General features: G+C 39.1%; 1 protein-coding gene across 1 annotated transcript; it reads right to left on the bottom strand.

Annotated features, from left to right (window-relative positions):
- Positions 1–7,636: 7,636 nt before the first annotated feature.
- Positions 7,637–14,072, bottom strand: LOC144696368 (parathyroid hormone-related protein-like). The gene is made up of 5 exons (XM_078567578.1): positions 13,806–14,072; positions 13,164–13,236; positions 12,881–13,002; positions 11,583–12,091; positions 7,637–7,982 (listed from the first exon to the last, which is right to left on the bottom strand). The coding sequence occupies exons 3-4, from the start codon at positions 12,985–12,987 to the stop codon at positions 11,611–11,613; spliced, it is 588 nt and encodes a 195-aa protein (XP_078423704.1). The 5' UTR covers positions 12,988–13,002; positions 13,164–13,236; positions 13,806–14,072; the 3' UTR covers positions 7,637–7,982; positions 11,583–11,610.
- Positions 14,073–15,048: the final 976 nt, after the last annotated feature.

Raw genomic sequence — 15,048 nt, 5'->3', positions numbered from 1 at the left:
GGAGCTCAGCTTTTAGACATATAGGTTGCTGAAGTGGTGGCTTCTAGCAGGAAGGTGTTGGCGTAATTAGAGTAAGGATGGGGCTGAGGATGATAGTTCCAGTCTTCCCATTATTTTATGAAGAAATTGTGGCTCATCCAGGACTGGATGTTGGGCTAATAGGGTGATAGCACAAAGACAGTGTGGGTGGGATGGGGCTGGAGCCATGTTTACTTATTTATCAATTCAAACTTAGCTTATCTTCTGATACATCAAAGCCTTCAGACCAGCTGTCTTTAATTCAATTAAATCCAACCCACCCCCCCCCCCTCCCACACACACACACACACTATCCAGACCCCACTATTCCACTTTACAATAAATTGGAATAGCCTTATGAAAGTTATCATATTTTCACGACAAAACTCTTAAGAATCATTATTATCTGGCCCATGTAAATATTCTCCATGTTTCCTAAAGGTAATACAATAGGTCTTTTACAGCATCTCCAGTACAATCATACCTCATTTCCAGATCTCTAATAAGATCATATTCCTTTAACAACAATTTGTGCTTCAGTCAGCCATTATTAATGTACTATTAAATGCAGAAGATTACCTCCCTGTTTGATTTCCAGAAAATTGAGTTAATGTCTGTTATCAGATCGTGACTATGATTTTTTTGCATTACTGTGTTCATTTTGATAACATAAACCCCATCTTATCGCCAGTTTATAGCCCAAAGAAAACAAATCGAAACCTCACGCTCAAACTTAAACATTCCATGTTAATGATATTTTATGAGGAGGAAGGTACACACTTGATCAATATTATTTGCTGTTTGATTTTCCAAACATTTTCTACCTGAGCAGGTTTTATGAGGGTTTTTATCAGAAAGTACTCTTTAGTTGTATAATGCATATCTTTGACAGCATTATATCAGATACCTGGCTCTACCAACCAGAGTAAAATAGAAAAGTAAACATGGGCACTGAGCACTCTATTTGTTCTTCATTTCATTCATTGGAGTAGAGTCTGTCAATGCAAAAGAGTGATCTTGTAGAAGTCTGTTTTTAATATCCTGACGTCAGAGCAAATTATTCCATTGAGATTAGTAAAACAAGGGACCGATTTTTGTTTTAAAATAATTGTAACAGTTAAGTTCTTTGTAATTGCACATTCAAATCTTATTTTACACCAATATTATCCATTTCATTTCTAATTGTCCAGCTCAAAGAATCACAGAATCGTTACCGTGCAGAAGGAAGCCATTCAGCCCATTGTGTCTGCACCAGCTCTCCGAATGATCGATTCATCTCGTGTCATTCTCCCCGTAACTCTGCACATTCTTCCTTTTCAGATAACCGTCTAATTCCCTTTTGAATGCTTTGATTGAACCTGCGTCCACCATACTCCCAGGCAGTGAACTCCAGACCTTAACAACTTGCTGCATGAAAGGAAATATTCTCATACTTCTTTTGCCAATTATTTTCAATCTGTGCCCCCTCTTCTCGATCCTTTCACCAGTAAAAACAATTTCTCCCTGTCTCCTCTGTCCAGACCCCTCATGATTTTGAATACCTCTATCAAACCTCCTCTCAGCCTTCTTTTCTCCAAGAAATAGTCCCAACCTCTCCAATATATGTTCATAGCTGAAGCTCCTCATCTCTGGAACCATTCTTGTGAATCTTTTCTAGTTCATATTTCAGATTTTTTTATGCAGGAGTATTGTGGATCTTTTATTTATTTTTAAAATCAGAATTTCGTAAACCATAGTGTATTAATGGTCCAGTGAGTTTTGGAGAGCTGTGACCAGATTGGTGTAATGGACATTTTTATGGCTGTATAAGTAAGGTTTCTTGTGAAATTGATTCATTCATCTCACCCCAATGGGTTATTCCCAAAGTACAAAACTATTCACAACTCAGCACAAATTTCCACCATCTTCATTATCTTCATTACAGAGATAAGGAAGGTTGGTGTGGGGAATTGTAATAATCACACTAGTGCAGTAGTGTTACCAATATAAGAAATTAAGATGTTACTTAATAAAATGGGGTTCATTCTTCATCTGGCTATGTCACATGTAATGATTTAGCCAGATTCAGTTTTTTTTATGAAGGAAACATAATCCATCTTGCCTACAATTTTTATATTTCCCTTTCACTGCAATGTACTTTTCATATTTTATAAGTTGCTTTTATCATTCTTTATTGCACACCTGCAATAAAGCTCTTCACTAAATCTTCCTTTTAAGTCCTTGTACCTTCTTCCACTATCAAAAGGCTTTTACTTTCTTTTATTTAATGAGGTATTTACTTCTCCATTAAACTACCAAGAAACTTAAATTATTAGAGAAAAAATGTATAGTCTTTCAGGTTATAGGTTGACGCCAATCACATTTTCGACTGGACTAACTTAGTTGGACAGAAACTTCTGAACTGTAAACCAGAAGCTAAAGTCCTGAAATTGCATATGAGCATTATTGCATTAACATTTAAAATAAACAAGCTAATGCCATTAAAGTAGTGAACAAATAAATTACCTATGAATGCATAAGTGTTCATGCGATAAAATTCATACAACATTCCAAAGCCCAAAAGTTTGTTTTCTGGCAGGGAAACCTGAGATACAAAATAACTATATATAAAGAAAAATTGCAGCGATGAGCAATGGACTATAGTTTGTCTCCTTGGACTATAAGCTGTTACTGTAAGGATTGAGATGTTCATGGTTTTTCAATAATGACATCAGAATTTATAATAGAAAGGTTGACACAAAGGTGTGTGACAATATATGACAATGAGTTTGAGAGCAACACTTCCAATAGAAATGAAGGAATAAGTAGAGAAGGCTCAGACATGGCAATTATTACATTATTGATATTTTTGATATATGTCAAGAGTTTGTTATGTGGTGCCCTGATGACAACATGGTAATCATCAGTGATGCCCTGCACTCTTGGGAATGCAGCCAGCAGATAGAAATGCTGGGCCTTCTCTACTTATTCCTCCATTTCTATTGGAAGTGTTGCTCTTGACAATCAGGACTGTTGTGACTTGCTTGATGCAGTGGTGTATGGACAGCTGACATATTTGGCAATTGTCACGAATAGTGCTTTAAAATGAAATGACTGCAAAAATATTCAGTGTCATGGTAGTAAAGCTATCTCAGCGCTGGATATGAAAGTCAAAGTTAGCTTAGTATATAGCATAACCTGCTGAAGAGTAGATGGCAACTTCCAACTTGTCTAAGTAGTTGTGCTTGCCTTGTTTGAGCTAATTCCTGGCTTAGAAGTGGATCAGTACCAGGTACCTGTATTGCCAATGCAGCTGCTTCTACTTCGTCCTGGGTAGCTCCTTTTCCTCCAAAATCCAACATGGTCATTGACAATCTCAATAGCATGCCCATGGCGAGCACTGCTTTTAGTTACAGGGTAAACTGATGGCCACAGTGATGCTGCTGTAGGAGATGGGCATCAAATGAGCACTGAGGTGAAGAAAGCCAGCAGCAAGCAGGAGATGTATGAAAGTTTACTTTGTTAGTAGCACAAGAGACTTGTGACTATATGCTTGAGATAGCCAGGTTTCCTGCCTGAAGTCAGTAATTCAAGCATCAGATTTTGACCAACTCCAAAATCACACTGCTTCTTTTGAAACTACATCAATTCAGAGAAGTTGTTTTATATTGATGAGTTTTAATTTATAAGCTGCTCATCCTTTAGCGTATCCATCACAATATCATTATGCTGCAGAGAGGAATGAGGTTGAGAGGTTAAGGAACAAGAAGCAATGTTTTTACTGTTGATCTTTTTCTTTTATTTAATTGAGTATAAACCACATGTTCTAAATGTATTCTTTGATCTGTGTGAATCCAACTAAAGGGCAATGGATGTAGTTAACTTTGGAAGAAAACAAATAAGCAAAACACATCTGCAAATGATATTTTTATGTGTTTTTTTGGCTATTTTGGAAATTTAAGCAAAGACTTTAATTAATGGCAGCTTTACAAATGTTTGATTGACCTTAGCTCACCCAGCCTCAACACATGTTCACTGTCTTACACACAAATATATCTGTGAAGAATTAAGATTTGGAGGAGGCACTCCAGAAGAAGTATTAAAGAAACTTTTTTCTTGATCCCAAAGATACTATGATAAACACCATTTAAAAAAAAAACATTTGGGTGTGGCACCTCCATGCCAACAATGATCTTCAATTCTTCACTTTGGCAAACAAAATCAGTTTACCACTTTTTGAAGGCAGTTATCCTTTAACAATATAAATAATACATTGGAAGTCTATACTTTCCAAGTTATAAGAACATAAGTAACAACAGGAGTAGGTCATCCTGCACTTTGAGCCATTCAATAAGATCAGGCCTGATCCTATGTATCAGCTTCCCTCTCCTGCCTAATCTCTTGAATCTCTTAGTACTCAAACATCTATTGATCTCTGTCTTGAATATACTCGATGAATAGATAGTCATAATTTTCTGCGGAAGGAAATTCCAAAAATTCAAAACCCTTCGAATAAAGAAATTTCTCCTCATCTCAGTCCTAAATAGTTGACTCCTTATTCTGGAGTGAGCACTACTTTTAGACTCCCCTGCCAGGAAAAGCATCCTCCCAACATCTACCCTTCATGCCCCTTAAGAATTTTATAGGTTTCAATGAGATCGCCTCTCATTCTTCTCAACTCCAGTAAATGCAGGCCTAGTCTAATTAATTTGTCCTCATAGGATAATCCCCTCACCCCAGGAATCAGTTTAGTGAGCCTATGTTGCACCGTCTAAGGTAAGTATATCCTTTCTTGATATTCCAGGTGTGATTTCACCAAAGCTCTATATAATTGCGGTAAGACTTGTAAACATTTATACTGCAATCCATTTGTAACAAAGGCTAGCATATCATTTGTTGTCCTAATTTCTTCCTATATCTGCACGTTAGCTTTCTGTAATTCTTGTATAAGGACACCCAGCCACACTGATTACCAACATTTCCCACCATATTAAAAGTATTCTGTTACAGGGGTATTCTATTTTCCTACCAATGTGAATAACTTCACACTTCCTCACATTATATTCCATTTGCCACCTTGCCATCTCACTTAACCCACCTATATCCCATTGCAGCCTCTTCACATCCTCCACACAGCTTATTTTCCCACCTAACCTTGTGCCATCACCAAACTCGAATATGTTACACTCAATCCCCTCATCTAAGCCATTGATATAGATTGTAAATAGCTGAGGGCCGACTACTGACTGTTGCAGTACCCCACCAATTGCACGTTGACCTGAATATGACCTGTTAATCTCCACTCTGTTTTCTGCCAGTTAACAGATCCTCAATTCATGCTAATCTATTACCCCCAATCCCATGAGTTCTAATTTTGTGTAGTTACCTCTTGTGTGGCACCTTATTGAATACTTTTTGAAAATCCAAATACAGTACATCCACTGATTCCCGCTTATCTACCATGCTAGTTACAACCTCACACAACTTTAATAGATTTGTCAGCATGATTTCCCTTTCATAAATCATTTGCCCAATCATATTATGATTTTCTGTGTGGCCTGACACCATTCCTCGAACAATAGATTCTAGCGTTTTCCCTACTACTGATCGAAAGTTATCTGGGCTTCAGGTCTCTCACCTTCCTTACTTGATTAGCGAAGTTAATCAATCCATGGAAACTATTCTAAAACCTAAAGAATTCTGGAAGATCAAAACTAATTGCAGCCATTACCTCTATAGCCACATTTTTTAAACCCCTAGGATGTACGTCATTAGGTCCAGTGGATTTGCTAGGTTTTCACCAGTACTATTTCTTTAAGATTTTCATTCTCACTAGACCCGTTATTTTAGGAATATTTATTTTGTGTCTTCCACATGAAGACATATACAAAGTATTTGTTTAATATCTCAACGATTTCCTTATAACTTCTCTTGCCTTTACCTGTAAGGGAGGTACGTTTACTTTCGCCAATCTCTGTTTTTTTTAAACATATTTTTAGAAGCTTATACGATATGTTTTTGAGTCTCTTGCTAGTTTACTGGTGAGGTGGGCAGTGTTTGCATTAGGACGTTGCTACGGAGGCTGAGACAAGAACCTTTACATAACGTCACGTGTCCTTGTTCAGGGCGGACTCAGGAATTGACCCCATCCAGTTTAAGAATGTTGATTTGGAATTGAATTTAAAAATGTTGCGTCATAGACCAATCGAGGGTGCTATAGTACAAATTAAAGTCAGTCTTCCCCTCAGACTTCATCTGCAGCTGAGGGCAGGTTTCCATTATTAATAGCGATGTTGGTTTTGGCATCTAAACGTTTAGAAGCGAAGGCCTGACACAAGAAAACGAATTCGTAGAGAGTAAAAATGTTGAGATTCACTTCTTGGTTGAGAGACACGCAGCAATAAGCTCGTGTGCAAAGACTTATGTAATACAAAACAAGATTGGATTCCAAAATAAGAAACGTAATTTTCTTTCATATTTAGTCTCATGCATCCTAACCAAAGAATAATAATCTAGACTGTCTCATAGTATGTGCATCGATATTTATTACACTTTTAGTGTTTGCTTAATTATGTGCTTAATTACTATTTACCTCTAAACAAAGGCACAAGGCGCTTTCGTCTGTTAAATAAGGTTTTCGTGAAAAGAAGAACGGGAGACGGGTTTGATGTAGAAGCCTCGAGAAATAGCAACCAAAATTTAATATAAAATTGCTAGTTTAGATGATTAGATGCCACTCATTGAACAGACTGAAATTTAATGTTTTCCCTCACAGTTGACCTCATTTGATAATGAACGCTAACAAGAAATGCGTTTGATTCATAGCACCTTTCAAACCCTGAGATTGAACCCTTTTGTATTTGCCATGGCAGTTTTAATTTGGGAAATTAATTTCACTTTTTCCTCGATTGAACCTCGGATCCGTGCTGCCCTCCACTGGCACACACAAACTGAAGTTTTCTATAATTTGAGCACATAGACATTTTTGTCAGCAATTCTTGTAACGATTTTTCATCACCGTGTTTAATAAACCAGTATGCAAGACATACTACGAAACATACTGATTGTTTGGTTAATGTGTTTCTGCCTCACAGAAGCAAGTTAGACCAGGCCTGAATAACAGTGATCTAATGTTACCCAGCGCCCTAATAATAAAATACCACTCTGAAGATCCGTTTTATGACAGATGGACTTCATAATTAAATATAAATTCTCTTCCCCACCGCCCCCCACCCACCCAGTCACGCTCTTGTTGCAAGATCAGAGATATTTCCCTCAAACTAAAATCTAAAGTTCAAAAGTTAACATTTTTCGTTAGCAAAGGTTTCTAGGTGGGCACTACAAAGCATTCCTGACGAAGCAGGTGCGCTCACGATTCTTCTGAATGCTATTACTCGAACTCTTGTGTCTTTGTAAGTAATTTTGGCTTGAGACCGATGGTATTACTCCCCCTATTATTATTTCTCTAATCCCCGTTTGCTCTCAAGAAGAACGCATTAGAACTCAGAGCACTGTAAGGCATTGTGGGGCTGTTTGCCAAAGAATTCTTTACTGTTCTATAAAATTATTTTCTGTTTTCACCAGATGCTTCAGTAGAGTGAATAATTAGTGTTATTAAAGAGCATTACTTCCTTTTCCAATTCAACGAACCACGAAAACACTTTATTATAGGTCACGTAACAACATTACTTGAACTCTAAAGTGCATATATTTACAATATATCTATATATTAGCAGCACCAAGATACACAATTCAAATAAATAGATGATTTAACAAATAAATTACGGTATGTGACATTAATCATGGATTGTCAAATATTCACAATGACCAATGTATAGTTCCATAGTGTACACTCACGTTTTTTATTCTCGTGCTTTTTTTTTAAATATTTACAATCAATAAATACGTTTAATACTTTAATTGTGATCACAATAACAGAATACTGCAAAAGATTTGTTTCGGTCTTTCCTGAATAACAGACCTGCCTGGGGGGAAAAAAGGAAAATTAGGGGGTCACTTTGTATTTAAAACAAACAAAATCCGCAACGCTCCATAGGGATATAATCAATAAACAACTATATTGATATCTTTGTAATGAGTCGAAACTTAATTGAAAATCCCTATGTAAATACCAATATTCATGTGGGCTGTCTTCTAATAACTTAGTTATACTGTACGTTTTACATCTACAGGAAATGGCTTTATCCGTGCATGTTTGCATGCGTGCAATTTGCTGTGTTTTCCATGGTCAGGTGCAATTTCGAGCTGCAAATTCCTAATCCACGTTGCTACAAACATGTACAATGTTAACTTTACTGTGCTGTTTACAATAACGGAGCGCTTGTTAGCTTATATTTTGAGTCCTCCGTGTGGGGGATGGTTGGTGCGGTAGGCTAGTAAATCTATAAGATAGACGGATAGGAGTGAAGATGTCTTTCTCTCCTCATTTAGTTACTCGTCAAGGACTTTAAGTTAAATGTGATACTTCAAATGTATTGCAGTTCTCATGGGGCGAGTTCAAGATATAAAAATTATCCACTCTTTGGAAGGTTACTCAAAGAGGCCACAAGATGTATTTGATTTGACATCTTCTAACAATTGAAATTAAAAATTATCCTTCGCCTTGACAGGCAGAGTAACAAAGTCAAACAAAATTTAACATAAGTACTAATGTATTCGAAACTTTGTTGTTCTCGTACATCAAACAGGTCAATAGGGCACATCACTTGAAATTGCCTCCATCGTACTCTCTAGTTATGTGAAAGAGGGGCATTGGAAAATCTTTGATAACCTCTGAGTTGATTTTCAGACATTTTTCATATAGTACTCTACTGAATCTCAATCTACCACCTATAAAATTATGAATCTGTGACTAGGAAACATGTTATTACAGCAAATATATGTAAATATGAGGAGAGTTATGTTAAAATAAATAATATAAGCTTGTACAGAAATAATGCTTAATTAACCAGTTTTAAGATTCTAGTCATGTGACGAGTGAGTTCATCGATGTAAAGAACAGTCATTGATTATTATGGTGTTTTTCTCTTTAAGTCTTAGTCTTACACATGACAAGTGCAGCATTGGTGGAAAGTAGTCTCATGTAAATAAACGTAAATGAAGCCTAACTCGAAGTCAGAGCCTGACCTAATGCCAGAGGGAAGTGAAAAGAGACTGCCCAGACTCTCTCACTATTTTTCATTGACATTAAAATGAAAACCCATCCTAAGTATAATCCCTTTTTTGTGATTTCCTGATTAGTTGTAACATTGTTGTACAGCATTAATTCTAACTCTGCCTCTATGGACTTTTCCTGCTCTGATATTAATTCTGGTAATCTTAATGCTGCATTTAATATCCCTCTCTCAGGCAACTGTCTGAGGCTGAACTCAACTATTTGCAACCTTGGTGCCATATTTGACTATAAGTTAAACTTCCGACCACATAACTGTGCCATCACTAAGTCCACCTATTTCCACTCTGCCCCTGCCTCAGCTCATCAGACGCTGAAACTCTTACACATGCTTTTGTTACCTCTAGACTTGACTATTCCAACAAATTCCAGGCCAGCCTCCCACATTCTACCTTCTGTAAACCTGAGGCCATCCAAAACTCTGCTGCCTGTGTCTTTACTTGCCCCAAGTCCCATTCGCCCATCACACCATACTCGCTAACCTCTATTAGTTCCCAGTTAAGCAACATCTCGATTTTAAAATTCTCATCCTTGTTTTCCAATCCTTTCCTGACCTTTCCCCTCCCTATCTCTGTTATCTCCTGCAGCCCCAAAGCCCTCCAAGATATTTGCATATCTGCTTTTGGCCTCTTGAGCATCCCAGACTTTAATTATGCCACCACTGGTGGCCCTGTCATCAGCTGTCCAGACCGAAGGCTCTGGAATTCCCTCTCTAAACGTCACCACCTCTCTTTCCTCCTTTAAGACGCTGCTTAAATCTACCTCTTTGAACAAACCTTTGGCCAGCTCCCTAATAACTGTATGTGGCTTGTTGTAAAATGTTGCTTTATTATGCTTTATGATGAAGTGCCTTGGAACATTTTATTACTTTAAAAGCATTCTATAAATACACGTTGTTGAAGTTGTTACACTGTACCCACAATACAGGTTGGTTTACTTTGTAGCTGCTCTAGCAGGTCCATACTGTTTAAATTTTTAATGAAATTCTGTTAGTTTTAATAAGTATCCAGGAAGCCCATACAGCACGTTTTAAAGGTGATTTGACATCTTGCTGCTGGAGTCACACTCCATGTTGTGTGAAGCCCAAGCGATATGAGACTGCCTCCACCAAAGAGTCTTCACTCTACTTTTCTCTGCAGTTGGGAATGGGTCCTGGCTACGGATTTATATTACAACTTAATTTTTTTTTTTCTTTTCATGAAAGCTATTTTACAATAACACTAAAGTTGTTGTGTTTGTACACCTCCTCCAGCCCTACAGCCCCCCGAGAATTCAACACGTCATGCTTTCAGATATCTTGGTCCTAGGTTCAGGAATTCCCTTAGTTAAATCTCTCCGCCTCTATCTCCTCCATCACTTTGACGAAATTTATAGACGCCCTTCTTTTATCACCTTCTTTAGCTGAATGACTGGTTTCTGTGAAGAGCTTTGGGACGCTTCCCTTTGTTAAAGGCCTTATACGCTGATGTTTTGCGAATGTTTGCACAGAGCTCCAGTCCCCCTGTACCTTTTTTACAGGGGTCTAGGCAGTAGCGTCTATTTCCTCAGAACATGTAATATTCACTGTACAAGTTTAAAAAGTGCACAAGATTCCGATTCACTTGAGCAGCTTTTAAACCTACTGCGTGGAATTATATTCCATTCAGTGACCAGGCCAATCGTTGCAAAATTTGTTTCTGGAGGGGTCTACCAGCTCCTGGCTTTGGATTTGATCCTAACTACTGTTGGTGTACAGTCAAACAGCTGTAAGTGGTCACAAAAGTGACAGCATCAATGCAACTGTAAGACATTTTACGAATGATTATGTTTCTGAAAAGTCAATTAGATTCTAATATGTTACAGCCTCTGGCTATAGTTAATGAAACGTTTTCACTTTATAAGCATCTTTGTTCGTTGACTATTAAAGCAAAACACATCAAAGACTGCAGGTATGTAGCCACTTTCACACGAACGGAATGTGAAAATCAGGCAAGTATCCGTGTAATCTGGGCGCTGATCTGACATCAGAACTATAAGGTACCCTTTAAGATACCGTCTCACGCTACTTGGAAGTTTGCACTGGATGCATGACACAACTGCAGCCTTTTGTAAAGATGCATTTCAGAATTACCCATTGAAAATTCTGAATGGAGCCTGTTCTTTGCTAAGATTATAAATTACTGTCTGGGGAAAGCAGGGGCGAGCATACCTCCCAGCACTCGAGTATAAACTGCCCTGTGCTCGTTGTATCTGGGTGTTCCTCAGTCTGAGATGATTGTGCAGATAACCAGGTTTTGCTGACTGTACACCACAGCCGCAATTTTCCGGTCTTGGGTATTGCCTGCAGCACTGCTCGTCTTCTGACCTTTAAACAAGTCTGAGAGAATTGACTGGGCAAGTATTATGTAATTACCTAAAAGTGTATGTTACAGGTTGGCCCCTCAGTGCCACAACCGTCCACAGGCGGCAGTGGGGAGCGGCTCAGAGTCGAACCCGCTGCCGAGATCCCCGACTTCGGAGCCCGCGGAGCGTGCGTGCCTGCTGCCCTTCTCCTCCCGACCTCTGTGCGCTTTGCGCTTGTTGTTTTTCCCTTGCTTCTTCCTCTTGCCATTCTTTTTTGCGTTCTGGTATTTGAAAGGACCAGGCTTGTTGGTTTCTTGTACCTGTTCCAGCGGAGTCTTGGTTCCCTCGTTGTTGCTGTTGTTGTTGGCTTCCAGCTTGATGAGGAGCACGGCCAGGTCCGGCGAATCCGGCCACGTCGCCGGGTGTTTGGGGTTGCGAGACGGCTGTGACTGAGTCATCCGCCGGCCCTCTGCTGTGTGCAGCTCGCCCATTACATTGTGCAGCCAGATCCGCCTCTGTAGCTCCTGGATAGCCCTGCTCTTGTCATGCATGAACTGGTGCTCCGAGACAGACCTCTTCCTACAAAACACAGACACGAAATTTTTATTATTTTAGATTAGACAGCTCGGCACAGGCTCAAGCACAGTCCAAACCAGTTCTAGCCACATCAAAACACAAACATCAAATTCCAATCGACCGTAACAGGAAAGCGGTATTAAAATCCAAACTGCATTCCAACCGAATTTACTGCACTGCAGTATTTTCGAGTCGAAATGTTAATACCCTTTCTTTTCATTATGAATTAGTTTCTGCCAAGTTCATTTCAAGGTGCCGGCAATAAAATCTAACAGGACATCTGAAGCAAAGGTTTGATCCGAGCTACTCTATACGGTCATAAAGTGAGTGCACACGATCCTGAATCAGTTGAACCCCGCCTTGCACAAGACTTTGCCTTTGATCGCAAGCGTATCGCATCACAATGCTTCTACCGAGATAAGAATAGGGCACTGCGTTAAAAACCTGAACTTGGATTAATGACTGATCCAAAGCGTTGGCAGCGCAAAGCTTCACTTTGCATGTCTGTCATTTTATCCAACGCCAACTTCTCCGCGATCCGCTACACCCTTCGTTTTAAAACTGATGAAATGAACACCCAAACCACATGTTAGACGTTACCGAGAGACTTTTTAAAAATTTCTGTATTTTAAGCCGATGCAGTCCACAAAGAGAACTGTATTCCGTCTTTTTCAATCCACTGGGAAACATCTGAGTGCATCATATGCAGCATTCACCCTACAGCGCTAAGCGGCCAGTGCGCCCACTCTCTGTTAATATGCAGCAAGTAGGGAAATCACAATAAAAACTTACTTTATAATGGAGATTTCATCCACCGGCTTCCCATATGTGGACACTGAGCAATACAGAAGAAATATCGCAAAACTCAGCGGCTCGAACAATCTCCTCGTGTTCGACATCTCGCTTTGCTTAACCTGCGAACAGGATAATTCGTGAGTCAAAATTAAGTGCATGATAGAATCCCCACTCAGCCATTAAAGACAGAAGGTTTTCCACAAAGCTGACTCGAAACAGTGTGGAAACTGCAAGACAAGGTTCCAGTGCACATGTAAATCCACCCCTTTCCCTCACTTACTTCTGGGTAGTCGGTTCTTGCGAAGTATGACTGAACTTGAATCCTTCCTAAACACTAGCCCTCTTAAGGCGCTCTGTAGAATGGAATAAAAAGGTAAATGAATTGCAAATGTTTAACCAGCCGTGCTAAGTCTTTAAAAAAAACATGCTAATTCCACAGGATCGCGTGGAATAGACGAAACGTCAGCGCACTGGCCGGGTTGGAGCTGGCGGAGTCGCTCTGCCAGGGACGCGCAGAGCAACGCTCAGAATTTAAACTTGCTGACCAAAGTTAAAGACACAGTATCCCTCTATAGCGTCCATGGAACCCAGCCGTGTTGCACAGGAAAATTAAAATATTTTACATTTTTGTTCCGACCCGTTTTAAATTCTGGGCGCTATTTCACAAAGCCTCAAAGCGTGTGTGTTAATTACCTTACCTCTAGACGTTTAAAGATGCGCTGAACTGTCAAACGTTGGCGTTTATGGGAACATTAAGTTCTGATATCATAGTTTACACTTCATCTAGAAGCACATTTGTCAATTCTTCAACGATTATGCCAGCTCACGTATGCGCGCTACATAAAGTCTGGACAAGGTGTGACCTGGCAGAACTTGTATTAGGAAGTTGAATCTGTTGAATATCTCCCCCTCTAACACTTACCAGTACAATGACAGATAACTTATCGTAGCGGATTCCTTTCTGATGTCCAATTGTTCTTTCCTAAACAGGAACTTCAACGAACAAATTTAAAAACTGATACAAAAAGAAACGATTTTAGTTCTCGCAAAAAGCATGCATGCTCCCGCACCGATGTTGTCTGGAGTTTTAAAATCTTTGTGTGGGGGGCTGAGACCTTGCCTTGATAAGCACCTTTTCTCTGACATCACATTGCGTTAATCTGCGTTTGAGTAAGTCATCGCCGGCTTGATGATGATTAGCACATCCGAACACTTATTCAAAACCATTCAACTGGAACATATATGGTCAATCATTAAAGGGAAAAAAAAAAGCTGGCAATGGATGCAAGGAGGTTAAAAAGAAACTTTATTACAGGTCTTAGCGTGTGGAGCCCGGATTGGTGTCAGCAATCAACTCTGTTAGCAAAGATCTTGTCTCCGCGGCACAGTATGGAAACGAAATCGGGGCAAAGCTATGCAGAAAACACTGCAGGACAAGTTGTTATAACCTGTTAGTGCCTTTGATGGATATTTCTTAACTTGACACGAAATAAGTGAAAATAAAGTTACATCTAGTAGCCGAATTAATTCACACTTAGTAAGAGATAATTCGATAATCCTTCTATAGACAATCTATTTTTTAAAAAATGAGACACATCATGATACGGAATAACATCATTTCAGTACATAAGTATTTTGTAATTATGTTACTCGCATACAATGGAAACTAATCTTATACCATAGAAGCTCCGAATTGTGGCCCAGCCTAACTTTCGCCTACATGTGTGAACCCATCTTGCACATCTAAAAGCATAGATAGAGAGTACAAATCGAGTGATAAACAACCTCTAGTGGAAAACTGGGACAAGCTCTGGTGCATATTTCCTAATAGTGCCGAGGAAATACCAGAAAGGCTTCGATTTTGCAGCAAATTGCGTAACGCTGAGAGCTGTCCATGGTGATTACCAGATCCGATTCTTTCTCGAGAAAATAAAATCACATAAAAAAACGATCGGAAAATTGCATCGCCAAACTAGTCCGTGGGATTTGGATGAGTGTGGGTTTCATTTGGTGTTTTCGGACGATTCTCGAGAGTACGAAATAACAATGCTATTACTTTCAATGTGGACATTGACGTCTCTTCATTACTGCAGCGTAGACAGAGAAATCGCCACAGAAAACGTTAGGAAATCTTATTGAATATATCAAAGGTGATAATAAAAAGA

This window comes from Cetorhinus maximus, chromosome 22 (assembly GCF_964194155.1).
Source record: "Cetorhinus maximus chromosome 22, sCetMax3.hap1.1, whole genome shotgun sequence".
NCBI classification, from domain to species: domain Eukaryota; kingdom Metazoa; phylum Chordata; class Chondrichthyes; order Lamniformes; family Cetorhinidae; genus Cetorhinus; species Cetorhinus maximus.
Note: the sequence above shows the minus strand (reverse complement) of the source record. Positions and strands in the feature narration are given on the sequence as shown.